The sequence below is a fragment of the Asterias rubens genome, chromosome 3 (genome assembly GCF_902459465.1).
Source record: "Asterias rubens chromosome 3, eAstRub1.3, whole genome shotgun sequence".
NCBI lineage: Eukaryota > Metazoa > Echinodermata > Asteroidea > Forcipulatida > Asteriidae > Asterias > Asterias rubens.
In genome coordinates this window covers 907,630-930,685 of record NC_047064.1, presented here as the reverse complement: position 1 = coordinate 930,685, position 23,056 = coordinate 907,630, and the positions used below count along the sequence as shown (strand labels likewise).

Genomic DNA, 23,056 nt, shown 5'->3' with positions numbered 1-23,056 from the left:
TCGCTAAATTAACCTCGAAACATGGAGACCGAGTGGGAGGTTCTTCAGAGAAACGGGTGACGTGATCTACCAACAAGATCCGAGATCCGAGTGACCGTCCTAAAACTGACCACACATTGCCAACGGCACGGGTTACAAGTCAGAACACAAGCATTGGTCATTAGCCTGGTCAATGGCCTGTAGACATTGTAAATATTTGTGTTGGTACAAGCTAATTAAAGAGTGTAGGGGTCATTGACCGCGACCTATAATGCCTAGAGGTCAATAATGCCGTATAGTCTTACCCGGTGTCTAGACGGCTAGGCATACTCTGGCCCTCTGGGTCTGGACAACTTGAAGACCAATTTGGTTTGGACTTGAAATATTACAGACGTCCGATCAAAAATATATTTTGCTTTCTGTGAGAAATCGTTTCGTTGTCAGGGTATATGAGTACCTACAAAATTATAACCTTCGCTCCATTTTTATAAAACTGACAGATTTCCCCATTTTACCGGTTTTCCCTGGATTAACCCAAAGTTGTGCCATAATCATAATGGTCAAATGACAACCGCTAAAATTTAACCATCGTTAAGCTTTACGGTCGGCACTTTTGACAGGGAACTTTGAAACCCGATAACTTGACAGTAAAACGTGTCACCACCCACCCCAAAACAAGAAAAACATGATGTTGTTACAACACAAACGAAAATAAACCAACAGCAATATCAAATGTATGTTGTCCTTTATATTTTATATCCCATAGGACAAGCTGACCCTTACCTACTGACCAAACAAACATTAGAAACAAAAACAAAGTATTTGAGAAAATAAACTGTTCTGACATTTTAACAGCAACCTTGTAACAATTTAACAGCCAAAGGTGATTTTTTTTACAAAGAGAAGGTCAGTTTTGAATCGAGAAAGGCGGAATCATAAACCAGGTTACACGCTCCCAATTGATTGCATTGGCACATGGTAAGGGCCGGCTTTTTTTGAGGGCGGGAAATGTTTAGAAGGCTCTATCGGCAAAGGAAACTAGTTCTTGGCTGAACAGTTTGCAATAAAAAGGAGTGTTCAAAAGCCAAAATAACAACCACACGATTTGTGTTAGTCATAATATATCAATGTATTTTCGCTCTGCCATTAACCATCTGCAGAAACGCTGCTACAAGGCACGGTGCATTTATTCGTAAACAGCGCCCGCTCTTGACCAACAGTCCTCTGTTCCTTGACTCTAGGAATCCAAATGTCGCATAAAGAGCTTGGGTGATGGAGAGCAAAGTTGGGAAATTGTTAGTGGGCGTATATTTTAAGCTTATCAATACATCAAGATCTAATTATCAGCTCATTTCTCATTGCCCCTTCGTTTTTTTTCCTCAATATGAAGGATTAATTTAAGAAATTGAATGATCAAGTTGCTTTATTTCAGCTTCATCAAATTATGACAAGGAAAAACAAGCCTATCACCTATCTATGTAGATATCTCACAACTGTCATTGAATGTTTCACTCCAAAATTTTCTGCAATTTCAATAAGCAACATCCAGGAAAGTGTAAAACCGTCCAAAAGAAAACAATCCAACCGCCAGAAATGGAATGTTGGTCTATTTGTGGCCATCGGTCATTAATTACATCAGAAAGTTCATTAACGCAAATGTTCTTAACAGATGAATGTTAATTACCAAATCCTTTCACTCAAACGAAACAATAAACACACTCTTGCACAATCCAATTCCAATAACAAGAGCATTTAATTACATGTAAGATGACTTGTATGAAAGAGGCTAGAAATTGGACATCATTTTGACTCAATCGCAAAGACCGATTTAGAGAAAGCATTCCTTCAGCTATCAGCTCAGACAAATTATAAAGACAATATTGAAGCAAAATTAAGGCAAAAATTGTTGAGACTTTCGGTTTTCAAAAATTGGGGATAAGTAATATCCCCAATGGGAGAGGAACACCCCGATCGGGGTACAAAGTATCCCCCTACTGGAGTAGAACAAACATAATGGTTCCCATTTGAAGGACATTTAGGGCGAGTCCAATATCGACTTTATAATCTGACAGTATGAGCCAAAGAAATGAAACCCAACACCAAGAACATAGGTATCGTATCGTTGAGATTTCCTCCAAACTTAATAAATAAGACAGCTTTGAGCTTGCATTAACAGAATTTCAAATGTTGTAGAAAAATGATAATCATGTTTAAATATTATAGAAAGATTTGACATCAATGCCTGGCTTTCCCTAGATAAATGCACATTTCTTTGCTAAGCAAACAACCAGAGCGGCACCAGTTGCAACAATGTATACTTTATGGAATTTCGACTGGTAACCAGTTTCTGTTAAGCAAGATTTGCTGTGCTTAGCAAGTTTTTATACTTACAGGAAATTAAGCCCAAGTGAATTGGATCAATACCATGGACAGAAAAGTTTGAGTTACAATTAAAACCTAAAGAAATCCTCTACTTATGTACATTTACATTTGTGTGATTACCAAACACATCCAATTTATCTTATTTCCATTTTCCAAACAGTAGTTCTGCTTGTCTTGTGCCCTGTGTATGCAGTTAAGATTTCATTATACACCAAAAGGGACCAGGGCCCCGTTTCAAAAGCTGTTAAGCAGAAAATTCGACTTATCAAGTTTCTTGTAAGCAAGAAATGGCCGAGGTACCCATCGTAGCAATGGTAACTGTGTGGTGTTCTGGCTGGTAAGCTGTTTTTGCTATGCATACGTTGTTTTGTGCTAAGCAACTTTTTGTGCTTACAGGCTTTATGAAATTGGGCCTAGGCTATTCCCCAGCCAGCCTCTCTCACAACCTTTAAGGTTTACATGTGAAGACATCAAGATGACTGTTACTGTGATATTAGATCTATCCTGTAAAGGAAGGAATGTAAAACAACATTGTATGAAAATAGTGAAATTCTGTAAACTGAAAAATAAGAACCACATCTTAGAGATAGAGTTTAGCGCATGATCTCACAAGTTTAGAGTGTCTAGTAATAAATCACAAGAGAAACTGACCAAGTACATTTTAAAATAGTTTTGGGTTTGAACAAAGATGACAAATAAACTGAGACCAATGGTATGTTAATGCGGAGACCATTGGTGCTATTCCCGCTCCAGTTAATTTGCCTATATTCTTCTTCTTCTTATCGTATCCACACACTAGATGTGTTCAGCAACATCGTACTCTGCAAGGTCCTCAGTTTTGCATATTGGCTATGTTCTAACCCAAAAATATGAAGTGTCTAACACATTTGGTGCTCGATATGTGGCATGGAGCGTCCCCTCCTGCTTTTATGTTCTCGAAATCTTAGAAATTCTAAAGAGGATCCTGGGGGGGGGGTACTTCTGTACAGGAGGCAAAGAGTGTATTAATGTATGGGAACAATTGGGAGGGGGCGGTAACACTCACCATCCTATGCCACATATTGGGCACGGTATATTATAACAACTTTATTTACAAGAAAACGAAAGATACCTTTTAAACTAAAACAATACCACAAAACTGAAACTAAATCAAACAAAAGTTTATGTTCAAGATACTGTGATCAGATATTACAAAGTCACCCTCATTCTCACAGTCACCTAACATTTCCCCTGACAACATAATTAGAATTATTGGCTGTGGCTACAGCTAGAGTGCTAGACGCATGACGTGGCGAACAAGCATAGACGTAGCCATCAATTTAGGCATGCAATTTAGGAATCACAGTATGCTAGCCGCAGCCGTAGCCAATGTCTCTGGCTTGATTGATCCATGCAAGGGTTGTGATAAATTACAATGGAAATGAGGATGTAGTGATGACACAATGGAAAGTTGCAATGTGGTGAATCCATTATTATGAAGCTGGAGATGCAGTAGTTGGTGACTGGTTGCTCATGGCTTCACTCCCTGTACTCTCTATGTGACTTCCTGTGTTGCTGGCATCACCATCTGCAAGAAGAAAATAACAAATTCAAACACTGGTATAAGGTGACACTCTCTCTTAAGAATAATAATAACTTATTAAGTATGCTCTTCACAGAACACTGGGTTTACACAAAAGTAATCATACACAACATACAACTGAATTTCATCAGAAAAGGTAGATATATTTAATATTAATAAACCGTTCTTTTAGAGCGCATTACACACAAAGTCCCAATACGCTGTACAAAGTCTCTTGCCGAGTGTAAAAAAGAAGAAAACAAATTCTGCTGATAAATAATATGCAGAGTGAAAAGAAAAGGAAAAAAAGATTAATAGGGGAGTTTATAAAGCTGTCCCCTTTAGATTCTTACCATACCAATGCTCTACAAATGGACCACGCTACGCAAGTAAAATGAAATTCTACTAGTCCTTAGGTGTTACTCCTAGACCTCAACCTTCTGACAAATAACCAATCAATTAAATAACCAGTCAATTAAATAACCTATCAATTATTCAATCTTCTAACCATACATCTTCAGTATAGAAAGCCTGCATAGCACTTTTCCACCATGTGGAGACTGAGTTCTTTAAGTACCCCCAACAGACCCTTGATACTCTTAGACCCAACTACTCAATCTATTTCCCAGCAAGGAATTCAGAAGAGGTTCCCTAAGGGTTGCTAATCTATCAGCCTAAACATCTGCACCATGAGACTCAATAGCTCATCGTCTTTCCTTATAAGTCAAATCATCTGGTGGATATATTCACACCTTTTGCTGAAAGTACCGATTGGTCTGACGGCAAAATATATTTAGAGAGTGGAGGTTGGACGACCAATCTAACTTTCTTGTATCAGCTTTTGTTTGTACGTTGGGAACATTAATCAACAAAAGACTGAAATGTAGACAACGATGATTACTTAAGATTTGCTTTCATTTCACTGGCGCCACAACGTTCACTATTTTCTAAAAAGAATCCAGTTCTTAAAAAAACCCGGAGATGTTCGCCATTGTATGCACGATTTCTACAAAAATTATGTACCACACAAGAGATTATAATGGTTATCATAGGTGGACTTAAGAACAGATTTTGTTACCAAAGTTGTTACTAGTAGTAGTGCAACTTCGTTTAAGTTTTTGTTAAATTCTGCTTTTAATCAGGGAATCAATGTGTGGTGAAGAGGTTTTCAACTAGTGGTTTAATCCCAACGAGGCCTGGTTCTTGATAGATAATTTTACCGAGACGAAGTCGAGGTAAATTATTAAGAACCAGGCCTCCGCGGGTTTAAACCACTAGTTGAAAACTGATTCAACACACTTAGATTCCCATTCATAAATACCTTTTCGGTCAAAAACATCATCACTTTTTGGTCAAAAAGTAAAATAAATGCAAAAACAACTCCTTGTAAGGGAATGCTGTGGGCGTCACGCGTATCGCGTGATGTGGCACAACTGTTTCAGCCGTTGCTCTCGACCAATAGGAATGAAGAAACTGACCAGGTGCAAGGTCGCGTGTCTTGCCCATGAATTAACAGTTTTTACCGGTCATAAACAAAGGTTTATACACACCCACGTGACGCGCTCTCCACCAATAGGAATAGCGAAACTGTCTGAGGTTTTTATGAATATGCATTTAATGTTAACAGTTTCTTGTCAGCTTATGTCAACTTCTTCTGAAGATGATCATAACATACTGATCAAAGCATGTCAGTTCTTTTCAGAACAACACTACTAAAAAAAAATATTCACAGGGTGGTACCGCAACCCTCTCTAGTAAGTGAACCTATTTCAACTTGACATCTTGTTTTGACGTACTTGGAATAGTTTATGACAGCTGGCATAGGTGGAGTAACCATGCCAGTTGAGAATATTTACACCACAAGTTGACAGCAATTTGTCACACCCTAACAGAACAGGTCGGCAACTTGGTGACTTCATCTACTTCAATACTGAATAACACTAATAAATAATTCAGCCCTGCACTAGCACAGTCTGCAACTGTTACGGTGAAAGTGATTGATTACAAATAAGACTCTTTAATAGGATTTGAAACTTTGCACGGTGGGAGTATAATAAGGTGAGGTTTGAGGTAGCACCCGATTAAGACTCTTAAAAGTAAAAATGCGCTTTTCTTTTAAAGACACTGGACACTATTGGTCCAGTCTTCTCACTTGGTGTATCTCAATATATGCATAAAATAACAAACCTGTGAAAATTTGAGCTCAATCGGTCATCGAAGTTGCGAGATAATAATGGAAAAAAAAAACCCTTATCACACGAAATTGTGAGCTTTTTAGATGGTTGATTTCGAGACCTCAAATTCTAAACTTGAGGTCTCAAAATCAAATTCGTGGAAAATTACTTTTTTTTCTTGAAAACTATGTCACTTCAGAGGGAGCCGTTTCTCACAATGTTTTATACTATCAACCTCTTCCCTTTACTCGTCACCAAGTAAGGTAACATGCTAATAATTATTTTGAGTAATTACCAATAGTGTCCACTGCCTTTAAAGTATTCGCAATAATCGGTAGACCCTATTTCCTTAGGCAATGTCTCTAAAGTATTTATAGAGTGTCTTATACAAGGGCCTTAGGGTGCATTACACTCAGATACCAATGAAAATCAAGAAGTAATTAATAACACAAAGCAAAGTGAAGCAGGGAAAAAAATAATAAGATAAAACAAAAACAAATGCGAGTGAGATGGGATAAGAACCGTTTATCTAAAAATTCTTATAATTCTTATAATTCTGAAATTACATCCAATCACTACAAAACAGTCAAGAGTGGTGAAGGCACAATGCCAGTATGTAATATGACATATGGTTACAGATTTTACAATATACAAATTAATCTCTTGATGCTACAAAACACTGCAATACAATCTATGCACAATGACTAAACACTACGAATCACTGCAGTAAATAAATAATTCAAGTGTATTTACAAGACAGAAGAGGAGGACATGAAGGAAAGAATGAGCAATAAATCTACTCTAAGATTGACAAAAAAACAAAGATATAAGGAATATACTTGATATCACACGTTGTTTACCTTGACTATTGGACTCTTGCATTGGGCTCTGTGTAAGAGTGCTATCACTTCCTACTGATGTAGGGGGTAAGGATGTCCCTGTTACTGCAGCAACAATAGCAGGATTCTGAGCAGCGGTTGATTGAGTCTGCACTGGAGGAACTGGCTCTACTGGGGTTTCACCTAAGATGGAATACCAGCAGAAATTCAGTCATAATATGACTTCCTACAATTGTTTATGAGTTTCAAAAGGCCATTTGCGTGTTAGATTTGAATTTTGTCTGGTACATTGACGTGCTTGATCACAAGTTACCATTTAGACTCCTTAGACTATAGAGACATTTGCTATGTCACATGATTAGAGGTAAGCTTTTGCAGCGTTACGTAAAAGACGGCGGGCACTCATACACAATGCTGAATGAATAAAAGCCGAACAGTGTGACTAAGCAAGTCATTGTACCAGACATAACTCACATCTAACTCGCAAGGGGCTTATTTATCATATGAAGATGTCAGGTAAATTGCGTCAATAGACTATTTGTCTACATAAATAGACACCCAAACCAAGAAGCAAGAGTCATTCCTTACCAGTATCCATGCTCTCCTCATCTTGTCCTCCCTCCACCGGTTGCTCCTCACTCTCTGATTTCTTAGGAGGTTCCTCTTGATCTCTCTGGGTATCAGCATCTCCACCAGGGCCCTCGGGGGTAACCGTCTCTTCCTGGGGTATAGCTGCTTGTTCAGGCTGAGGGACAGTAGGCTGGGCTACTACGACGCCTGTAGGGTTAGTGCTGGTGGGTACCTGTGGGGTACCTGAATAGAAACATTTATCATTGTATTGGAGTAAAACCTCGAACTGCTAAGCAACAAAATAAGTGTTCCACCTAGAACTTGGGTATAGCTGCTTGTTCAGGCTGAGGGACAGTAGGCTGGGCTACTACGATGCCTGTAGGGTTAGTGCTGGTGGGTACCTGTGGGGTACCTGAATAGAAACATTTATCATTGTATTGGAGTAGAACCTTGGACCGCTACATAAGAAGTGCCCTACCTAGTCTAACTTATATTAGGCCAAAACATAAATCAGCTTAGTTTAACAAATTATTTAAGATATGTCATTTCAGTTATGCTTCATTAATATTTTGTAACTTTATTTTTATTATATATTCACCCTCAACAAAACAATATTAACAACTAAAATACAAGGCAAAATATAGAACTAAAAAACAACAAAGTAAAACTTAAACACAGGCCCAGCCCTAAAACAGACTGAACAGTAAAATACAGAAACTATGATGACACTAGGGCAGCCAGAACAATGGAGAACGGGCGTCTTGAGATCATACCTCAATACTCCTCATTTCTTTGTAAAATGTGCTGCCTCAATTTACCTGTGAGTTGTGGTAAGCTAGGTGTGGCAGTAGCTGGTGCTGGCCCTCCTGTAGCAGCTTGCTGCATGGCGGCCATTGCCTGCGCATGTTGACGAGCGCGCATCTCTGCTGCCCTCAACTGCTCCTGATGGAATTGTTGTCTGTCGGCCAGGAGTTGCTGCCGTTGGTATTCCAGCTGGGGTGGTGGAGGTTAAAGGACACAGTATTGAAAACACAATATTGATAATTACATTTTGTAGCCACAACCCAACTGACTGTAGATGTCATGACCCTTCTTTTTAGATCGTTCTCTCGTTTATTTGTTATCCCATTTTGATTGTCGGTGGCAAAGCCAAGCGGTTAAGATCACTAGACTGAGGCTCTGGTGTTTCTGATCATTAGAGTGTGGGTTTGAGTCTTGGTCTTGACATTTTTGTCCCTGAGCATGATATCTTACCATAGTTACTTTGTCCTTCGGATGGAACATTAAACTGTAGGTCCCATATCCTAGGATTGGTAGTGCATGTAAAATATGCCAGCACACTTATCATGGAAGAGTACGGGTTAACCCCAGTGTTTCTGGTTCACATAGCAAGCACCCTTGTTTACAGGTTTCATCAGGCTTGCAAGCTACAGTGAAAGAGTAGGGGTTAACCCTGGTGTTTCTGGTTCACATAGCAAGCATCCTTGTTTACAGGTTTCATCAGGCTTGCAAGCTAAAATTATTATAGTTCAATTATGAGGCATCCTTGGTTTTATCACCATAATAGACAACAACAACTTATTTCAGCTCTCCTTTCAAGCGTCAGTCAAGTCTGTCCACTACAACTTGTTCTTTATTGCATGTTATGAAAACCAACTCACCGCTTCCCTCTCTCGGTCCATGATGGTCTCAAGCTCTTCAAAGTGCCGTAATTTAATCTCAAGTTTCTTCATCTGAGTCTCAACGAGGAGGGCCACGAGGCTCTTGATCTTGCGTTCTTCAACTGCTGCCAAGTGCTATCGGAAAACAAAAGAAAAATAAACATTTTTAACTTATTGGTAAAAATTATCTAAATACACATATCAACCCTGCTTGGTGTTCAAAGCACAGTAAACCAGAAAAAAACCCTGAAAAAACCCACCAAAAAACCCCATACACAAATAAATTAGTCCCTGAAAACTGGTGACATAAGATAAGTTTTGAGAACAGAATTGAATTTTGTGGTGCAACGACAAGATCTATGCCCACCTTTGCTTTGACAGCAGCAGCAGCCAATGATGCAGCAGCTGCAGTAGTAACGTTCCCTTCAGGTATCTCAGCTTCATGTTTCTTAAGGGTACATTTAAACTAGACTGATTGACATGCTCACCTTTGCTTTGACAGCAGCAGCAGCCAAGGATGCAGCAGCAGCCGTAGTAACGTTCCCTTCAGGTATCTCAGCTTCATGTTTCTTAACTGCTTCAGGTTTCTCTTTAGGAATCTTGTCTGCTGTGTCTTTGTCTTCAGTCTTCTCTCCATCCTCTCCCATCTTGTCATCCTCCTTAGATGCTTCTTCACTCTTCGGTTCACCCACTGCTTCTTGGGAATCATCTTTGCTCGTCTCCTGTGTGGGATAAGGAGATGTTCGTTTAATTACTCAGTATTTGATGTATTTCTCTATTTACCCAAGTTCTTATTTACTACCACATTATCCAATATATTATTTGTGTAAAAAATTGGACCTGACCCCCCTCTCAGGTATATGGAATGGTCCATTCTAGGGTATCAATTTATATTTGAACCCCCATGAACTTGCACTTTGGAGAAACTATTGATTAGGTGCCATCATTAATTGGCATTTCCCCCCATTTTTATGGTTTAAACAGTCATTCAGAGTCAAACAGTAAGTTGTCAGAGTCAACAACAGTCATTCAGAGTCAACAATAGTTAATCACAGTCAACAACAGGAGGTAAGTGAGTCATACTGGGCAACAAAGAGAAGTATTATTGTTTGTTCACAGTCAATCGCAGTTAGTGACACACATTGGGGAACAGGTAAACTTTTCAATAACGCATACAATGTTTTGTCCCATTAAAGAATACAAGGATATCTCAAGACATGTACCTTTGCTTCTTGTGATACTGGCTCTGTTTTTGTCTCGCCAGTCTCCATCGTTTCTTCCTCCTCATCTTTCTTCTCTCTATCTTCTTCAGATGGTGTTTTCTGAGGAGTAGATGTCTCCATTGGCTCAGCTGAATCTTTGTCTTTCTCATCGGATGACTGAGCTTCTTCTTTTATTCTGACCTCCTAGGGGTGAGAATGAGGAAAGGAAACTTATATACAAAAGCTACATCCTTTAACTGTTGTTTTGTATATTTGCGTCAACATAATATCATATCAAAATTTTGTATAGTGCACGTATCTACTAAACAAGGTACTCAAGGAGCTGAGTGTATACAATCTTTCAGAAACCGAATTATTTAGCACCTTATAAGGGTTTACAAGGTGCTCTGGCGCATACAGCAGCCACATCATTGGCTGAAGATATCCATGGTGTATTGAACAAATCAGCTTTGGGCATACTTACATCCCAGTAATAGACTGCAAGTCTTGCTCATATTCAAACATTGGGAACCCTTGAAGTGTGCGAGTTTGTTTTCTACATGCATTAAAGCAATGTTAGTGGGACCAAAGTGGTCATAAGAATGTTCAAATTATGTGTGAGACTTGCACAGTCAAATGCTGGTACAGTAGCTACCTAATGGATATGTTTAAAGGGCCTCGCACGATTTTCTCAAACAATACCAACAGGTTGATGTAAAGAAATTATTATCAACGGATTCTAAGATTTAGAAAAACAATAATTCGCTTGATCAATTCAAAAATTGAAGAATCAGTTGTACTTATTTTACAGTTCAAACTGAGTGTGGGATTTTATTTCAACAAAACTTTACACCAACTGAAAGGTGCAAACTTATTAGCTTCGCATGAAAGAAGCTTCTTGAATGTTTAACTCAAGCCTCAAGGTCTTGAAAAGTGTTTCTGTGGACAGAGCTATTCGCTGAATAATACAACAGTTTCGTTGTTGTTGCCACGCTGTTGCGTTATTTATACCAAATGATATTATCATTTGGTATAGATAACATAACAAATAGGAAAACACATACAAACATTTGTTAAAGAGTAAAAAAGAAAAAAGGAACAAATACACTGGATTAATGTAAAGATGCTCTACCACTTAAAATGTTCCGACCTGCATGTATGTCAACCTAAATTTTTCAATAGTTAATCAAGGTTACTTTTCTGAGGATTTCACACACACACACACACATGTGGCTGTGATGGTTGAGAAAGATTTTATAAAATAGACAAAGTTTACAAGGTTTTAAAAATATAAACAAACCTTGATAATATTACCAACATTTCTAAGACAGTACAGTAACAGCAAAAGGAAAAGTTACTGAGACTAAAAATATGGTGATGAGCCTTCGAGGAGCACTCTGCTAAGGTCGAAACATCAGACCATTAACTATTTTTTTGCAAAACTGTTTGATTGAGTTTTTTTTGTGATGCGGGACACACTTAATATGAATCAACTGTGGAGCCTTAGCTCAGAAGCCTCAACTTTGAAGCCTTCAGGGCAACAAGCAACAATAACCCAAGTGTGGACAAGTAACATCAGAGTGTGGGCAACAATTGGTAAGGGTGTGAAAACCACAACACCCTGGTGTCTGGGTAAAGGCTGTTAGCATAGAAGCATTACCTTAAAGGGAGGTATATGTTTGGTAATCACTCTTAAAATTCATGGTGATAAAAACAAGTTTTGGAAAGAAGGCTACCCCAGAATTTGATAGTATAAAGCATTTGAGGAACATTCCACTTCAAAGTAACGTGGTTATGTAACAGTTTTTATGTCCCACTTAACACTTCTCAGATTGTATGTTCCTATTACGGATTATTCGCTCTGCAAGGTCATATTCGCTAAGGATTTTTTACATGAAATTTTCAGATGTTAGTTTCATTGTGAACATAATAGGATTAAAACAATCAAATGTTAAAAAAAACCAAAGGTGTACTCTGCCTTTAAAGAAAAGTTGCATCAGGGGAAAAAAATCATTCAAGATCTTTGTTTCTTAAAAAGCTCAAATGGTGAGAAGTTACTCCTTATGCAAAATTGTACTGAGATATGTTTTTAAAATGTTGTTCTTGAGAAAGGTATGAACAAATCAGAAATTTTCTTTGGGGGAATTTTGGCAACATCAGCCTAGAATTATGATCAAATTAAAAAAATTGATAGTTTTTAAATTGCTTTTTGAAAAGTAGGACTGCAAATTGTAAATGAATTCTTAAAAAAAAAATCAACACTGTACTGTACTGTACTACCACTTTAACCACTAGGTTGTACACAAAATAAAAATGGAGTATTTCGAATGTAATAGTTTTACTTTAACTTTCAACCCATCTGCAGAAATATTCACTACAGCAATATACAAACCACAAATTCCTTGATCCTCTTAAAGTAAAAGCCAGAACCAAAACGTTGATTATAAATGAGAGCAAATCTTGAGAAAACACAACTTCAATCCAGTGAGTAGGAAATCCGTTCTAAGCTACCAATAGTTTTCCCGACTCTGCAAAGGATTTCTTGAAAAAAACATTTGATTGCAAAACCAGGAGTAATTCCAACAGCTATAATAATTTGCACCTTTTTGATTAAATTTAGTTTTAAAAAGTAATTTGTTTGCATCAGCTGCTAGGCTTGTTAACACTAATGTCAAATAGAGCCTTCAATTAATTGAAGTGTAGGCCTATAACAAGTAGAACTAATATGACTTTGAAGGTAAATTGGTGTTACAATCAAACCAAACTAATTTCTATGGTAACTGATTTCGAAATGTCATACACACAATGAAAGAAATTTGTATACAGAATATATCCCACATTAAGCGAGCTTCTTAATATTTCTTTATCAAGAAGGAAGTTCTTGGGTTCACCTTGTTCTTTGTGAAACACAACTTGAGTTTGGCAGAAATCGTGAATTTGTGTTATGTGTCTAGTGTAGTCAGATACTATCTAGCAAGGGGAGATAGTCATTGGAGTTTAACTCCTAATCTACCCAAGGGTTATACATCACTCTACAGACACAGAGCTGAAATTATGTTTTAAATAAATCAAAAGGTGATTTTTTTTCCTTGAATTTATGTAAGTATAACTACTCAAATCTGGATTCATTTAGGGCATCTTTTCATTTGGTTCCATCTGAAGATGATTATGTTTAAATATAGACTGAATGAACTAGATGATTACCAAGTAATTTACTTTCAAGGTTTCCAACAGCCATTTATCAACACTACTTTTATCACATCCCATACAAAAACAATTTACCAGAAATTACAACAAACCTTCAACTGCCATAATCTCCCGCCATAAAGGTTGTTTCATTTAGATATTTTATTTATAGCTAAGATGTTTCCTGCAAGTGTTTCTAAAAATGGTTATAAACACAAGGGGTGTGAGGACAAGGTAGACTTCTTGGGGTAAAGTTACGCTAGTTGATTCATCTGACATAATACAATGATGTATGTGTGTGTAGTAGAGAGTCAAGGGACTGATGCTTAGCATCTTAACAGGTGTCTACATTAAGACAGGTGTGACCATTAAAGGGTTTTGATACCTTTTGTAGATGAGTTTCTGACCATGACATGTATCCCTACTCACTGTGAATGAAGATGTATGAATTGTAGTATGATTTACCTGCAGAATTTTCATTAGTCGTAAAGTTTTGAGAAAGTATGTGAAAATCACAGAGCAATGTTTTCAGGAGAGTCACGTAAGTCTGTTGTGTTGTCTCACTGAGCCCCAAATTATTTTATTGTGAAATTGTTTTAATAATTATTCAAAAACTACAGCAACTCAGCGAGTAATGTTTTAAGGGAAGCTTTCTACCATCATCATCTTTAAATAGTGTAAATCGGTGGACGTTTGTGTTTTTTTGTCATACTAAAAGTATTAAAGCCCTTTAAGACCTCAGGATTGCACCTTCAGAATGGGATTTAGCAGATTCCTGGAATGTAACGTTTGCAAAGAATGACTGCTTTGTGAATGGACTCAATGAAGGAAGTGTGATAATAAGGTAGACTGATGGAGTATAACAGTTTCAACAAAATGTGTGAATTATATATTTATCTGATTTGTAAACCGGAAGGGAAGAGGAGGTGGCTTTGAAGTAAACTGTTCTTTCACCGAGTTACAGAGGGGATTTAGCGAGGGGAGTCTTCTGTTCCTAACAATAGACGGAACTAGATTAATTAAACAATGACATTTGATGAGGATGACTCTTCAGGTAGAGAAAAGCAACTGCTAAAAAACTTTAAGAATTTTCAAAATTTGATAGAAAAACACAAGAGGATATTTTGTCTTTGTTTTAACTAAGATGAATGGGATAGCTATCAGCATTAACTCCTCGTTTCATACAAGGCCAACAGAAACTTGGAAGGGTTTACTTAATAGACATTTAGTCTGACACCCATAACGTGGTAACAGGTGTAATAATGGGCTAATTTATAACTGAGTTTGGGGAAATAATGAAAGAACAGTCTGTGGTTTATCAACTTATAGGTGGCGTATAATTGGATTGCTCATTTTGTCCTGTTTTTACAAGGGTAAAAAGTGAGCCTTGAAAATACCATACTCCTGGCATTGAAGTAATAACTATACAATCTGACTAGAATAAACAATAAAAACCTTGCCCGTTTATTACTTCAGACAAATCTTAAGACGTGTGGACAGCTTTATAGCATTACTTGAACTCCATTACCCATGGACTGCTCGACATCAAGACAGCGGTTCTTTTTACCAAACTCAGTCCTAAAAACCCTGATTGACTCTTAAAATGTCTTGTTGATAGAGTAGAGGGTATCTTGACCTTCGTGGCTTCTACATCACTCAGAGCTACTTAATTAATCACTGATCTCTTACTCCTGAAAACACACTATCCATCTTGGGGCTGGTGTTACTTCTTGCCTCATTAAGAAACACCCCTTCTAGGTATCTGAAAGCAACAACCCAGACCAAGGGTGGTCATAAAGTAAATAGTAACTCTGTAAGTACAATTAACGCCTAGTTCCTAGTTCAGATCAGCTCAATGCCTTCTTTTCTTGTTTTGTTTACCTTTGTAACGCCAGTTTGAATTCTGATGTTACTTCTTGCCTCATTAACAACCAATCCCTCTAGGTATACTAAAATGGGGCAATAACCCAGACCAAGGGCGGTCATAAAGGGGTACCCATTAGCCCATAATGGACAGGCTACTTTAGGCTAAACTCATCATCATCTTTCCACATTATAATTGTTAACTACATTCAGGGAATCAGTAACTGTGTACAGTCAACAGCTAGTTCCTAGTTCCTAATTCAGTTAAGCTTAATTGTTTCCTCCCTTGCTTTTTACCTCTGCAAACCCCAGTTTGAATCCAGGACTAGTGTCTTCCATGTGGATTGGGTTCTCGGTCCCTACCTGATAATTTGTGTTTTTCCTAATTTAGGGTTTTCCTCCCACATCTCAACCCGACACTTCTTTGTCATATTCTCTACCCAAGTATCTTCAGACCAACAGGTCACAATGCTAGCCGCCTTTGACAGTCCGTTGCCAGCACAAAAAACCCAATAATAATACCATGCAGCAGATACTGGCGCGATTTTATAAAGCTGCTTAACCCAAATCAACCCAGCTAAGCAAAAACAGTTTACCAGCCAACATTGCAACTGTAGATGTGCAACATACCATTTTAAAATATTTACTACGGAAGTGTAATAAATGCGATAACCACCAGACAAACACAGCATATTATGATTCTGTGTGGTAATGTGCTCTTGGCCATCAATAATTGGTTCCTAAACAACCATTTCCTCTCAATATTAAGACTTTTAGAGAAACTGGACGTCACACTGAGTTTCAGTCAACATTGGCTTTTAACTTCCTGGGGGTCAATGGCTTTACTTTCCTGAGGGTAGGTCTAACCAGGAGAACTGACTGCCCCTCTCTGTCTCTTGGACTCCTTCTAGATGACGGAGGCTGCTTCAGGGGAAACCCCACAGCTCTTGACAACCAATCAAGGTGTTTGTGACAACAGTCATCAGGACAAACTATCAACTACATCTAATGACGTGCCCTGTTTATACTAATAATAGGGTACAGTATTGATGATGATGATGATGAGCGAGGGCGCTTCTTACCGACACCATCTCAGGGCAACTGCAGCTTTGGTATACGATCATTTCTTAGTTATCAATGACTGACAAACTTTCTAAAGTTTGAACCTGAACAAAAATTATGACAGTTAAGGGACTTTGCGTTGAAATTACAACATCAGTATTATCTGAATTCTAAGTTATCAATATTGGCTGTACTGACAAACTGTTTGCCCTGGAACAAAGATATTTGTTAGCTTTCTGGGGTCAGTGGGCTTTAAATACAAAATAAAGAGACCACCAACATATCGCTAATTATCTCAGTTGGTATACGACTGCCACGTAACCCTGCGGTCGCAGGTTTAACTCACAGTAGAGTACATTTTTCAAATCGAAGACCAAAAGTAAAGACATAGTTTTTGTTCAATGGCATGTCGGAAACAAGCAAATTTTGTATAAGAATTTAAATAGAATCATGAAATGTTGTACCCTTCTCTTGATTGTTTGTCAACATTTGTTGAGTGTGGTGGTAATTGTGGTTGTGGTCGTAGGGTGGGGGGGGGTAGATCTTTAAACCACTGGTGGTCTTGTGGTTGTTTTCAGGATACTCTATTTTTCAACAAGAGGATTAAACAGTTTCCTGGACTAATCCAAGCTACCAGGGAAACCCCATAGGCAGGCTACACTAGGAAAGGCTCAGGACTCAAACACAGTTATTTCAACACTAGACAATTCAAGCATTGTTGCTTTAGGTGACACCGCCTCGTTTATCAACACTTCCTAATAATCATCAGCATGTAGTTACAACTATCATCGTCTTACAACACACTCACTCAAGCTCAAGGCATCACCGTCACATCTAAGAAACCTGTTTATCGAGTCGTCCTGTTTTGTTTGTGTGATCAATAGTGTTAACAGACCACAAAAGGGTATTCAACTCACAAGCTGCTAGGGTCGAAAACATCAGGCCATTAACTATTTTTGTTGCATTTATACCATAGGTCCTTTTGGTTGGTAAGCAGTTTGCAACAGCTAATTCTATTTTTTCAACTCACAAGTAATTACAAACAAGAAATATAAGAAGTACCTTATCAGTGGTTTCTTTGTTGGTCCCAGCTGCCTCGTTACCTCCTTCTACTCCATCTGTTTTAGCTCCCTCTCCTCCCTCCTCTTGTCTCTCAGGCTCTGGGATGGTTCCAGCGATACCGCTAGCATCAAGAAGATGATTATCTGTATTCATACCGGCTCGGGCAGAGTCTTCGATACGCTTGATATGGGTCTGGACTAGAGCTGTAGGGACCTCCTCTTTCATCTTGCTAAACTCCTCTGAAATTATTGATGAGAAGATAGAAGATTTATTGAGGAAGCTTTAAAACATTTAAGTGATAAACCACAACCTTTTAATGGCTCTTTAAAGACACTGGACACTATTGGTAATTGTCAAAGACTAGCCTTCCTACTTGGTGTATCTCAACATTTGCACAAAATAACAAACCTGTGAAAATTTGAGCTTGATTGGTCGTCGAAGTTGCGAGATAATAATGAAAGAAAAAAACACCCTTGTCACACGAAGTTGTGTGCTTTCAGATGCTTGATTTCGAGACCTCAAATTCTAAATCTGAGGTCTCGAAATCAAATTCGTGGAAATTTACTTCTTTCTCAAAAACTATGGCACTTCAGAGAGAGCCGTTTCTCACAATGTTTTATACCATCAACCTCTCCCCATTACTCGTCACCAAGTAAGGTTTTATGCTAATAATTATTTTGAGTAATTACCAATAGTGTCCACTGCCTTTAACTGCTTTATAACTTATAGTTTGGATCAAATTTTTGGCCATGACATGAATCCCTACTCACTGTGAATGAAGATATACATGTATGTAATATAATTTACCCATAGAAGTTTCAGCCTAATTAGTCATCAATTTTTTTAGAAAAAAGAAGTGAAAATGACAGAGCAATCTTTTCAGGAGAGTCGCATTGAACCGTTGTACATGCTAATATTATTTGTTTTCTCACTGAAACGAAAATTATTTGTTGTCAGTAGTCTGTAGTCAGATACTATCTAGCAAGGGGAGATAGTCATCGGAGCATAGCTCCTAATCTACCCAAGGGTTATACATCATTCTACAGACACATTCTGATTCTTATAGCTTTGTGTGATGGAATATCCAAGATGGCTGGATTGAGACAGAGGCACCAGACTATTTACATACAAGCCTCATTCTGGATCTCATAGCTTTGTGTGATGGAATATCCAAGATGGCTGGATTGAGACAGAGGCACCAGACTATTTACATACAAGCCTCATTCTGGATCTCATAGCTTTGTGTGTTGTGATACCCAAGATGGTAGGATTGAGACAAAGGCAACAGACTATTTACATACAAGCCTCATTCTGAATCTCATAGCTTTGTGTGGATGGCTGGATTGACACTCACCAATAGCTGCTTTTGCTGCTGCACTAGCTACCCTTGGATCAACTGCTGATGCAAGGAAAGCAACTGTGCTCATTAACGGGTTACCAGACTGACTGAAGGGGATAGGTTGGTAGCTTAGAGGTCCTGTAGAGTTGGAAATAAAATTACTTGATGTAAACATGTACTTGATGAGTTTACACTTTTACTTTCTTGGTGCATTTTTCATTTCAATATGATCCCAAGTACTTTTAGGTGCGCAATGTTTCTGCCAAGGTTCACCCATAAAGATTATTTAACAAAAAACGAATTAAGTAGGATTTGGAACTTTGCATGGTGGAAGCATAACAAAGAGAGGTTTGCAGTACTACCATGTGTAAATCTCTTTTGAGTAGTGTTGGTTCTGAAAAGAACGAGTGGTAGATTAACCTAAACAAATAATTAACAAATAAATATTAAACAAATCCACTATGGATTCATACTTAAAGTGCTCTAAACAATATTAAACTAAGAACTAGCGATGGTATTTTCAGATGAATTTATTCCTCTAAATGATAGATACCGATGCAAGTTTTCAACCCAGTAAGCTTGTGATTACTATCTACAAATTGTAGTCTTTTAGAATAAGATATGAAGTATTTCCTTGTTCCTACCTAGAGCATTAGGTCCATCTTCCAAGTAACTATCCTCAATAGGAAGTCTCAAGAAGTGTAAGATGCATTCATCTTGAGTCCTTGAGCCGACATGCTCCGAGACCTTATTCCAATCATCTCGATACATCTCAAGAGCTTCTAGGAGAAGAAGTGTTTCTTGATCCGTCCAGTCTTTAGTCACGCTGGCTGAGGCGGATTTACCCTGAAAAGAGGACCACAGTAAAGTATAAGGGTTTTGGACGTGGGTTTGAATCCCAACCGAGTAATGTGCCTGTGATTTTGTTCACAGAACTTGGGAGAGTACTGAGTATACAGTGCTAACACACAACCTTGTATGGATAAACCAAAATTAATATAAGAGTTTAATCATTGCAATCGTGTAATAATTGTATCGAGTTTAAATAATTTCATTCTCTTTAATAAATCTTTCTTTGAATTGTGGCGGCTCAAAAAGAACCGATGGTGTAAAAACTCATCTATTTGATCAGTATGCTCTGATCATCGTATGGCCAGGGTTGCCAGTCATTATTAATGAAAAAGTCTGAAACTTGGATACAAATTCAAAGGTATGTTGAAATGATGCAATTTCTACCTTTTGGTAACCCCTGGGGTTATAGATTCGAAGGAGCTTTTGGAAACAGTATCCAAAGCACTAGAGAAGTAGACCAATAAGCAGGATTTCTTTATTTGTGGAAACAAATGTCTGATTTTCTCCACCAGGCTGACTTAAAAAGTCTGAATTCAGCCAAAAGTCTAAACAATCTCATCCATGTATGGCAAAGTCTAATTGAAATCCTAATCAGACTCATGTGGATCTATTCTGCTCAGGTTTAAAATCCGTCTGTTTGATGTCTATAGTCAGATACTATCTAGCAAGGGGAGATAGTCATTGGAGTTGAACTCCTAATCTACCCAAGGGTTATACATCATTCTACGACATCAAAACAGTGATGAGATGTTTCTGTTATTAAAGACAAATTGAAAATCACTGGCTTTTCCAAAGCAATGAAAGTAGATTTCATCTTTCAAATCAAATATTTGAACACAAAAATATTTACGAATAATTGAGTTCTCCTCAACTGTTTGACAAAATTGAAAAGGAATCTTTCTACTGAATTCTGAATTTATTTATTTTTTATTATCTTGTGTCAGATGATTGAATGACCCCAAGGGCCTGATTTCATGGCTGTGTTTACTGTAGGCGAAAACATTAACTGTAAACAGGAAAATCAGCACTTAAAAAATAACATTTCATAGGTAAGCGAAGAAATTTTGCTTATGCTTTTGGGTACTTCACGTTACTAAGCAATCTTCTATTACACAGCTAGCATCAAAATGCGGAGAGTGATTATCATAAGAACTAAATATTGCATTTAGCAGAAACAAGGAATTGGACCCCACTCTTATTGAAAGCTTACCTTAGCATGTTGTTTTTTGGAGGCATACAGATCACTCCTAAGGCCAAAGTTTTGCAAGTCACTAGGTTTAGCGTCTTTGTTTGAGCCCTTTTCTCCAAGGGTAGCAACTTGTTGAGAGGCAGACTTAACACAAACAAAACAAAACATCATGTCAAATAAAACACTTTCATTTGGATCACAAATTTTAAAATTCCATAAAGTGGCAAAATTGAATTATTATGGCCCCTTTTATAATAAAATGTTGTTCCAAGGATATTTTCCTAAGAGAGGCACTTCAACCCTCAAACCAGATTTAAGGATGTTTAAAAGAAAATAGTCAGATCTGGCCATAGAGCTATATATATTGACTAGAGCGCTAGCTTGCTCTGCATTTTGAAGCAACCCTGGGCGCAGACATCTTTGATGTGTTGCGTGACTACGGAACGATTTTAAGAGAACACACATTTGATTTCATATAAAAGCATATATGTCTGTCTGTAGTCAGATACTATCTAGCAAGGGGAGATAGTCATTGGAGCTTAACTCCTAATCTACCCAAGGGTTATACATCACTCTACAGGTACACACATAGAGTTGAACAAATCCAGAACACTTTTTCAAACAAAATACATCCGACTATAAGACAGATAAAATTTGACAAATGTAATTATTTCTGTAACTGCCCTGCTTACCTAGGTTCCCCCATATTCTAGACCTCGGCATCCCTTTACAGACTCTGTGGTTCCCCCATATTCTAGACCTCGGCATCCCTTTACAGACTCTGTGGTTCCCCCATATTCTAGACCTCGGCATCCCTTTACAGACTCTGTGGTTCCCCCATATTCTAGACCTCGGCATCCCTTTACAGACTCTGTGGTTCCCCCATATTCTAGACCTCGGCATCCCTTTACAGACTCTGTGGTTCCCCCATATTCTAGACCTCGGCATCCCTTTACAGACTCTGTGGTTCCCCCATATTCTAGACCTCGGCATCCCTTTACAGACTCTGTGGTTCCCCCATATTCTAGACCTCGGCATCCCTTTACAGACTCTGTTTATCACCAGAGTTGAAAGAATATGCATTCAGACACAACATGGACTATTTCTTTCTCCCTTTGGTGATTGGTTTACTTCTTCCACGACAATTTCAGTCTCATAAGTATTTTGAAAACACCCGAGGTCAGGAAAATCACATACCAGGGATGCGGTTTCGCAGTTGTAGGCAATAACTGTTTCGGTCAATGGACAGTGATAACCAATGGCAAGTTCAACTGAAACAGTTATTGGTTAGGACCGCCAAAACGCACCCCTGATGAAGACACAAAACATTAAGAAGTGAACTGACCTGCTGTGGTTTGGCAGGTTGCATGGGTTGTAAACCTGATGGGGTATCAGCTAATACATGGAAGTGAGATGTAGGTGGAGGACCCATAGGTGCTGCACGATTCTCAGCATCTACCTGGTAGTTGACGAGACCCCACTGCTCAAGGAATGCATGAACCCTTTAAGATACAGGAAGATCAAAGTGAAATATTGTACGTCAGTTAGTATTCTAACTCTGAGTGTACTATTGTCATCATCATGGATAGGTTGAGACTAAAGAACCCTCCATAAACTCTTATTATATAACACCCAAGCAGATCCTTGCCATTTGATTGGAGGATTGTCTGTCATGTGATAGCAAATGTAAGTACTATTGCACGCTACGTCACTCACCGTGCATTTTTTTTCTCCATCCTAAGTAGTACTAATGCACGCTGAGTAAAAACATCACTGCGTGCGCGTGTCTTTGGTAATGCAGCAGTGTTACTGCAAGGCACACACTACATTCGGCGTCTGCGTGTCTCAACGCACATTGTCACTGTTGAATCACACAGGCTGACCCAAAAGAAACGAGTGTAATTTCACAATTACAAATTGTAGGCCTGCGCTTTGTTTGTTTTGAAAGTTGTATCCTCCAATCAAAATGACAAATATCTACTTGAATGTTATATAAAACAAACAATGAATGTTTTCCAGTAAATATGTCTATCGTAGTCAGATACTATCTAGCAAGGGGAGACAGTCATTGGAGCTTAACTCCTAATCTACCCAAGGGTTATACATCATTCTACAGACACACACGTAGAGTTAAA

The 23,056-nt window shown here is 38.2% G+C and overlaps 1 protein-coding gene across 2 annotated transcripts in view; it reads right to left on the bottom strand.

Annotated features, from left to right (window-relative positions):
- Positions 1 to 1,713: 1,713 nt before the first annotated feature.
- The window catches only part of LOC117287822 (SWI/SNF complex subunit SMARCC2-like), a 31,366-nt gene continuing 10,023 nt past the window's right edge, over positions 1,714 to 23,056 (bottom strand). The window contains exons 14-26 of one of the 2 annotated variants that reach the window (XM_033768357.1): positions 22,267 to 22,423; positions 20,943 to 21,065; positions 19,525 to 19,726; positions 18,896 to 19,018; positions 17,542 to 17,780; positions 10,390 to 10,572; positions 9,732 to 9,888; positions 9,534 to 9,610; positions 9,167 to 9,301; positions 8,324 to 8,498; positions 7,524 to 7,748; positions 6,957 to 7,118; positions 1,714 to 3,928 (exon numbers count right to left, since the gene is read on the bottom strand). In XM_033768357.1, coding sequence (XP_033624248.1) covers positions 3,834 to 3,928; positions 6,957 to 7,118; positions 7,524 to 7,748; positions 8,324 to 8,498; positions 9,167 to 9,301; positions 9,534 to 9,610; positions 9,732 to 9,888; positions 10,390 to 10,572; positions 17,542 to 17,780; positions 18,896 to 19,018; positions 19,525 to 19,726; positions 20,943 to 21,065; positions 22,267 to 22,423 — 2,053 coding nt within the window. In that variant the 3' untranslated portion in view covers positions 1,714 to 3,833. Of the gene's footprint in view, positions 3,929 to 6,956; positions 7,119 to 7,523; positions 7,749 to 8,323; positions 8,499 to 9,166; positions 9,302 to 9,533; positions 9,611 to 9,654; positions 9,889 to 10,389; positions 10,573 to 17,541; positions 17,781 to 18,895; positions 19,019 to 19,524; positions 19,727 to 20,942; positions 21,066 to 22,266; positions 22,424 to 23,056 lie in introns of both variants that reach the window. The other variant, XM_033768356.1, reaches the window with a different exon arrangement.